The 8,615-nt window shown below is 45.1% G+C and overlaps 1 protein-coding gene across 3 annotated transcripts in view; it reads right to left on the bottom strand.

The window, feature by feature from the left end:
• Positions 1-238: 238 nt before the first annotated feature.
• The window catches only part of CDKL2 (cyclin dependent kinase like 2), a 29,260-nt gene continuing 20,883 nt past the window's right edge, over positions 239-8,615 (bottom strand). For all 3 annotated transcript variants that reach the window (XM_035137156.2, XM_035137157.2, XM_060282262.1), the window contains exon 14: positions 239-6,949. In XM_035137156.2, the coding sequence (XP_034993047.2) occupies positions 6,890-6,949 (60 nt within the window). In that variant the 3' untranslated portion in view covers positions 239-6,889. The remainder of the gene's footprint in view (positions 6,950-8,615) is intronic.

The raw sequence follows: 8,615 nt of genomic DNA, 5'->3' as shown, positions 1-8,615 counted from the left end.
ACTGTATCATTACCGTACGCGGAAATAGTCTTTTGAAAATACTTGCGGTTTTGAAATCTACACATTCTTACAGCCTGTATCATGTAGAGCTGATGTCGAACCAGCTACTGTCAAATCACCGTGCTGCGTATTCTAACAGAACGGACTGCAAGCTGCTCAAATAAATGGATTCTCTTCCTTTAGCAACACGGGTTCTTTCGGATAAATTATCCAAATAGTGATCAAAGCCAGACAGAAATTTGATTAAGGCTTTTATTTACAAGAATGAGATGTACATGTCTGAACATTGCAAAGCCACAGCGCTCAGAAATTACAGGTTATTAAGCAAGCATTGAAATCAAAATGGTATTTTTGTGGTAACACTTTTGAGGGGAGAGGTATATATTTGTATAAAGATGATGCTATTTCTTGTCACCCTGGAGAGGGTTCAGGTGTAGAATAAGCACATCTTACAATCCACAAAGGAGTTAAACAGAATATACTGAAGGTTTCACCATGAATTCCTGACAGACGTTTCACCTGGCAAAGGAAGTTTCCTCCCACTCCACAAGGAAGGCAGAGTATTTCTGGCACAAATAGTATTGATTTTATTAGCTATAAGCTGTAACGGCAGCATCAAAAACAAACATCCAGCACATGTAAAAAGCATGTTGCCATCAGTAATTTTAAAAAACAACAACAACAACCTGGAAACAAAATTAAGTATAAAAACGTCCCTGTGATAGGAGACTGCATTTAAAAATATACACCGATTTTAATAGACCAGCGAGAAATGTTTTCCAAAGTAAGAGGCAATAGCTCGTGTCAGTTAAAGGGGGAAGGACTGAAGATAACACTTCCTAGAAGGTAGGAAACATGCTAGTACTTAGCATTTGCCTCTATTTGTTCTTAGCATTGCACAAATAATCTGGTTACAATCCTACTAAGTAGTTCATTATTATTACCCCATATTGCGGATGGAAGCTGAGTGGTTTGCCTCAAACGATCTAGCGAGTTCATGTCAGAGGTGGGATATGAACGGGGTTTTTGTGGCATCAGTCGTCCTAGTCCTACTACAGCAGCTCTTTATCCACCCCAAACATTATTTAGCCCCCATTTTTTCATCATTCTAGTTTCCCTAGGTGTAGTTTCCATACAGACTCAATCAGGGCTATCTTAAGCATAGGCGGTGCCAGGGTACAAAGATCTGCCCCCCCCCCTGTTGCCCAGTCCCAGGCATGCAGGAGGGCAGAGCTAGCTGGCTGCCTCAGCTTGAGGCGCAGAGCTGCCTGCAAAAGAGCCCACCATGGAGCTAAACTCTTGAGTCTTCCCCAGACTCATCACTTGGGTCCCGGACTTTCGGCATGGCGCCCCTGAGAGCCTGGCGCCCAGGTGCCCCGCACCCCTAGCGCCTATGGGTAAGACGGCCCTGGACTCCATTAATTTCTCCTACTTGTTCTTGCCCACTGCTAACTTGGAATGTTTAGAGATTCAGGAGCAATGGTTCCCCCTTCTATTTCAGCTCCTAAAATATTGACCCAAACCTTTGTCATACTCGAGTCCTTGCTCATACTTCAACCCCATCTCTAATTATACCCAGCATAATTGCTTGATTTTCCTGCCCTAGTCCATATTATTGGCTACTGTTTGGGAGGGTGAGAGGAGAGGCAGGGTCTTGATGTACAATCGTGGTTTGGGCTGCTGTTCTGTGTTCACATTTAGCTTAAACCCACTGAGCAGGGTTCGTCTTACCTTCACATCACCACACTTTTGACAAAGCAGGCTAGGCTAAGAGTGACTTGCCCCCAAGTCCACTTTCTTCCAAAAAACGGGCTGCTGATACTTATGAGCAGTGGTTTTTTTCTCTGGGGGTACGCAGGGGTACGCATACCCCTAAACATTTTGTGAATCTAAGTTTGGCCTCATTGAGGGGCAGTACAGTGGAACCTCGGTTTATGAACACCTCGGTTTATGAATTTTCGGTTTATGAACGCCGCGGACCCATCTGGAACGGATTAATTCATTTTCCATTACTTTCAATGGGAAAGTTCGCTTCAGTTTATGAACTCTTCAGTTTATGAACAGACTTCCGGAACCAATTACACCCATGCTTCAGTTTATGAACATTTCAGTTTAAGTACTCCGCGGACCCTTCTGGAACGGATTAATCCACTTTCCATTACTTTCAATGGGAAAGTTTGCTTCAGTTTATGAACGCTTCAGTTTAAGTACTCTGCGGACTGTCTGGAACGGATTAATCCACTTTCCATTACTTTCAATGGGAAAGTTCGCTTCAGTTTATGAACGCTTCAGTTTATGAACAGACTTCCGGAACCAATTGTGTTCATAAACCGAGGTACCACTGTATTTCAATATGAGCAGGAAAATGAGAGTACCCCTAAACATTTTTTCCCAGGAAAAAAAGCATTGCTTATGAGTGCAAATTGTTGATTAAAATGTTGGTCACATGTTGAACATGCAACTTGTGCAACCCTTACTTTTGGTAAAGCAATTGCATTCAACCAGCATAATTATCAACCACGCTGGCACTCTGGGTACCATTCTTGCAATATGCCTAATAAACAAACCTCGACATGCATTATTCAAATTTCCCTGTCACGTCTGAAGGAATGCCCATTATAGCAAAACAATAGTTCTTGGTGGGAAAAGCCTATGGACACTGACACAGAGATCAAAGTTACTTTATAAAACCAAATGCTGCTGCAGATTCGTAGATCGTTCAAGATTTGCAAGGAAAAGTGAATTTGTTAACGGAGACAATTACTCTAAGACCGGCACCCCCAAACTGCGGCCCTCCAGATGTTTTGGCCTACAACTCCCATGATCCCTAGCTAACAGTACCAGTGGTCGGGGAAGATGGGAACTGTTGTCCAAAACATCTGGAGGGCCACAGTTTGGGGATGCCTGCTCTAAGAGGACAAAATAAAGTAGCAGAAATATGGAACAAGGGACATATTGTGTGGTGATATGAGCTTTCCGGTCAGCTAACCCAAGCCATAGAATCATGGAGTTGGAAGAGACCACAAGGGCCATCCAGTTCAACCCCCTGCCAAGCATATTTGTTTCAATTCTACCAAGAGCGGCCAATCAGGAGGCAGGGCGGTATTTGCAGCAATTATGTTAAGAAAGCTGGGTTTATGACTTGGCTGCACCACGATAGTCCTTGTTTATTATTTTAAAATGTTATTTTCATCCTATCTTTTCAATATAACAGTTGGGAGCATACTGTTAACAATGTAATACTGAGAACAAATGAGGTACGATTTTATTTTTCCAAATTTGCTGCCTTGAAAGTAGTCGAGCAAGCGGCATCCATGTTTAAGATCCCAAGAAGCTTTAGAAAATAAAACACAGCTTGCTCATTTAAAGCTGCCCTCATTATCTGCATTGCCTGATGACTTGACTGCATAGCAATATGATCCACGTGTTTTTGTGTTTCTCTTAAAAGTGGAGACCAGATCACTCCAACAGGAAACACAAATGACATTTCTGTACTGTAAAAATGTATTGGTTTTATACCAGTTTAGCTGTCATGGCTTCCCCCAAAGAACCTGGGAACTGCAGCGTGTGGACAGCGTTGAGAATTCTCTCTAAAGAATTCCAGTTCCCAATATCTGGTGGCGAGAAGGAGTCACTATCAAACCAGTTTAAATCTGTGTTGTAGATATAAAATGCTACATGTTCTGTTAGTGTTGTCCCACCAATGTACACAGTGCTTTATAGCGTCACATATCTATACACTTAAAACGTCAACAGTGCCCAGAGCTTGCAAATGTGCAAAGAAGGGTGAGCTACAAAGCAAAGCACTTGCAGATACAGATTATTTACAGACAAGAGTTTTCCAACTTCTTGGATGAGGTTTCTCAGATAAGCTCTTTAGAAAGGCCTCTTGTCAATTCACATTATCCGGGATGGGATGGGATGGGGCGGGGGGGGGGTATACATTCACCAGAACTCAAGGAGAATGTGCACACAATCCAGCCATAAAGGGGGAGCTCTGCACATTTCCTGGTCAATAATACATAATCTCCAACAGGCCTTGGGAAATGTGCATACAGTATAATCAACTGAATTTTCATATGTTCTTCAGCCATCATGCATAATCTCTAACAGGCTTTGGGGGAAGTGAATATCTCAAATGCGTTTTGCGCATTCGCTGAAATATAAACACATTATCCAGTCAGCATGCAGGGTCTCCAAGAAGCATGAGCTATAAAGCCTTAAAAGGCTCAAACCTGGCATACCTCAAGGATCGCCTCTCCCCATATGAACCTACCCAGACCCTGAGATCATCCTCTGAGGCCCTTCGTGTGCCTCCTCGAGAGGTCTGGAGGGTTGCAACATGAGAACGGGCCTTTTCTGCAGTGGCTCCCCCGCTTGTGGAATACTCTCCCCGAGGTCGCTGAGCTGTTGTCTTCGTCACATATCTTTAGGCGCTAGGCAGAAACATCCCTCTTCTCCCAGGCCTTAGCCAATCTATGGCCTTTAAAATTATGGCGGGGGGTATTTTTTTTGCTTGCTACTGCTACCTATTTTTGTGTTTTTATATTGTAAACCGCCGCTGTGATCCTCAGATGAAGCGTGGTATAGAAATTCAATAATAAATAATAATAATAAATAACAAAATGCCTTTCCACCCTACCTCTCTTGTTCAGAAGTGTGTAATCTGCACCCTGAAGTGTAATTTGGTGTGTAATCTGGCCCCCTGTCTAATCTTACACTCTTACAATCGTACCCTTCCACTGAGCAACAAGGAGGGGTGGGGCTCCAGCTAAATATTAACCCCCCCCCGAAAGTCCAGCTCTCTTTTCAGCACAGCTTCTAAACCAGGCATCCCCAAACTGCGGCCCTCCAGATGTTTTGGCCTACAACTCCCATGATCCCTAGCTAACAGGACCAGTGGTCAGGGATGATGGGAATTGTACTCCAAAACATCTGGAGGGCCGAAGTTTGGGGATGCCAGTTCTAAACCTTCCCTCCCCTTTCACAATTCTGATGGAAATATCTCCCCACCCCCATGCTGCTATTAAGAAAAGGCATGTTGGAAGATTATGCATACTGACCAGGAAATGTGCACAATTCCCTCTACAGTCATACCTCGGTTTGAGAACACTCCGGTTTGAGTACTTTCGGTTTAAGTACTCTGCGGACCTGGAAGTGTTTATGTCCGGGTTCTGCGGTGCGTGCAGAATCGATCTGCGCAGCACACGCATGAGCAGAGGTGATCTGCGCGGTTCAGGCATGTGCAGAAGCGCTCTGCACACACGTGGAAATGGTGCTTGGTTTAAGTACTTTTCGGGGAGCGAATGGCTCCCTGGAACAAATTGAGTACTTAAACCGAGGTACCACTGTATATGGCTGGATTGTGTGCACACGAATGGCATTTATTTCAATTTACACAAAAATATCCATAAGAAAAATATCAGGGCCAGGAGAAAATAGTCATCATGCTTGAGCTACAAGCCTAGGATGAATGAAGGGGGAAATGAGGAACAAGGGCAACTCCATAACTTCTAAGAAGTCGACAAGAAGTGATATGATGTTTTTGTTGAGTTTAATCTATGCAATCCTACCAGGAAACATAGATGTACGTATACAGAACTGCTACAGAAGATTTCAGGTACTCTTACAATCTGAGCAGCAACGCTGTATACACATCTTATTATGGTTAGTGGGGACCAGAGGAGAACTGCTTGGAAGTACAGGTAATCTGTTTTGTAGCCACCACACGCGCAAGTCAGCATTGACAACAGTTGAAATGCTTTCTTTCCTTTAGAGATTGCAAAAACTATATTACCTAACATTGCAGCATCATGGAAGCTGTTTCTGACAAAGCTACTCCTGTACTATTGGCCTCACGGATGACTATAGCTATACTGCAGGTATGAAATATTCATTTCTCGTAAGATGAAAGAGGAATTTGCAAAGGCCGTTTTAATATTACTGAGTTCTTAGGGCTTTGATCTGCACATTATACAGAAAGGGAGTTTGCTGTACAGTGGTACCTCGACTTACGAACGACTCGACAACCAAATTTTTCGACTTACGAATGGGGATAATGGCTGCGCGCTTACGAATGTCTCGACATCCGAAAGGAAACCGCGGTGGTTTTAGAAAGGGATTTTCCGACTTACGAATTTTTCCGTTTCCCATGTATTCCTATGGGAAATCGCGTTTCCAATGGCGTCTTTCGACTTACGAGTATTTCGACCTACGAAGGCGCCTTCGGAACGGATTAAATTCGTAAGTCGAGGTACCACTGTATATGCAGTGGGATTATAGAATGGAAAGCTCCACCAAGCAAGAAACACACGTTTGCAAAACACAAAAGCAGACACCCGTGAGGGAGTTGGGGCAGGAAACCTCTGCCCAGCACATCATGCTCAGCAGTTTACAAACACACATTTCCACGTCTCACTTGACAATATTTGCATGTGATGAAAGATTCTTTCCTGGAGAAAGTGTTAACGAGTTCTAGGGAGTCGTTCAAGTACTGAAGCGCTTCACATTTGTACTAGGATTCTGAAAAAATAGCTACGTTGCTCCCAGACCTCTTCTGGAAAAAGACACTGGGCTTAAAACTCTTAAAAGCCTGACTCTGCCATGACTGGTATCGTTTTCCCCAGACTCACTGAAATAATTCATGACGTCTTATATACATTATACTTTAAAGGGAGCTGTAGTCTTGTAGCACCTTGGCAACTGTAAAGAAACTGGGAATCTTTGTTTCCTTTTGCTGCCATTACCTAGAATGTGGTGAAAACACACGCCCCACCCCTGCTCCCATGTATATCCTCCTCAAAGGGATTCCGCACTTCCCAAAAGGCAACAGGGGTGTAGAAGCACTGCAGACACTTGCAGGATCGAGACCCTTCCGTCTCACTTGACGTTAATGCTCTACTCTGGGGAAAGTGGCTTCTGAAGCGTCTTGCAGAGATATTCCAGATACCTGCAAATTGAGTAAATTTTAATTGGGTTTCAATCAAACCACATCTGTCTGCGGCAACTGATATTCAGAGGTATTTTTTATAAACCACTTGGAGGCCCTCTTAAAATATTATCTCCCAATATGGAACAGCCACTGATAGACCTACTCTCTAGATCAGGCATCCCCAAACTGCGGCCCTCCAGATGTTTTGGCCTACAACTCCCATGATCCCTAGCTAAGAGGACCAGTGGTCAGGGATGATGGGAATTGTAGTCCAAAACATCTGGAGGTCCGAAGTTTGGGGATGCCTGCTCTAGATCATGGGTAGGCAAACTAAGGCCCGGGAGCCAGATCCGGCCCAATCGCCTTCTAAATCCGGCCCACGGACGGTCCGGGAATCAGCTTGTTTTTACCTGAGTAGAATGTGCCCTTTTATTTAAAATGCATCTCTGGGTTATTTGTGGGGCATAGGAATTCGTTCACCACCACCACCACCACCCCCAAAAAGTCCGACCCCCACAAGGTCTGAGGGACAGTGGACTGGCCCCCTGCTGAAAAAGTTTGCTGACCCCTGCTCTAGATGGATGAGAGACAGGGAAATGTTGGTCTCCCAGGGTGAGAGGCTGGGTGGGTAGCTCTGTGGGTGGCAAGAGCTAATACGGGAATTACTTTGGAGAGAGGACTTAATTTTCTACTTATTTGACATGTATTTTTGATAGCTGCTGCTTTACTGTATTATGGAAATTTTAAAATAAAAATCTCATTCTAAAAACAAAAAGACAGACCTACTCCCTGTGAATTAAAACTTATTTTACATAACCCCCTTTTAAAACTTCCTAAGCTAATCACAAAGTTGGAAGGCAGCACGAGGGTCATCAACCAACCCCCTGCAATGCAGGAATCCTTTTGCCAAACACACAGGGTCTTGAACCCCCAACCCTGAGATAAAGTGTCTCATGCTCTACCAACTGAGCTATCAAGGACCCCACATCTTGCTGCAGTGACTTTCAATAATTATTATCATTATTATTATTTATACCCTGCCCATCTGGCTGGGTTTCCCCAACTACTCTGGGTGGCTTCCAACAAAATACAGGTATTAAAATATTTTGAGGTCAAGGTAGAGGGTGGCCACTCCCCTGGCAGGGACACCCACCTAGGAGTTGAACTGGAAGCTGTGGCACTCGCTCACCTGTGGCTCCACCTGGAAGGCCAGGTAAGCGGGAAAGGTCCCGACTCCCCACATGCCTTGCAGCAGGGGGGGGGGGACATTTCCACCCAGAGGGCTGCATTCTCTCCTGAGCATCCTTTGGGCCCCACATGCCTGAGGCAAAAAGGGCGTGGAGCAACAAATGCGAAATTTACCACCGTACAGCGGTGGAGTTTAGAGGCACATTCCAGCCAGGCAAAATGCAGCTGAGGGGGGTGCAGAGCAGGGCCAGTGAGAGGTGTGGCCTGGGAAGAGGTGGTGCGGCTGAGGAGAGTCCCAAAAGCCTGTTTTTGCAATTTGGCCTTTGTGGCACTGGCGGAAGAAGGAGGGCGTGGGGGGTGCGGTCCGCCCTGGATGTTATGGAGTGACATCGTCGCCCCACCCCCTGGGACGCTCACCACGGGTGGCGCCCCCTGGACACTAGCCCCGCCCCTGCAAGAGGCTAGCCCCGCCCCTGGGTGCACACCATGTGCACCG

The sequence above is a fragment of the Zootoca vivipara genome, chromosome 13 (assembly GCF_963506605.1).
Source record: "Zootoca vivipara chromosome 13, rZooViv1.1, whole genome shotgun sequence".
NCBI classification, from domain to species: Eukaryota; Metazoa; Chordata; class Lepidosauria; order Squamata; family Lacertidae; genus Zootoca; species Zootoca vivipara.
The sequence above is the reverse complement of the archived record's forward strand: the minus strand, read 5'-3'. Positions and strand labels throughout refer to the sequence as shown.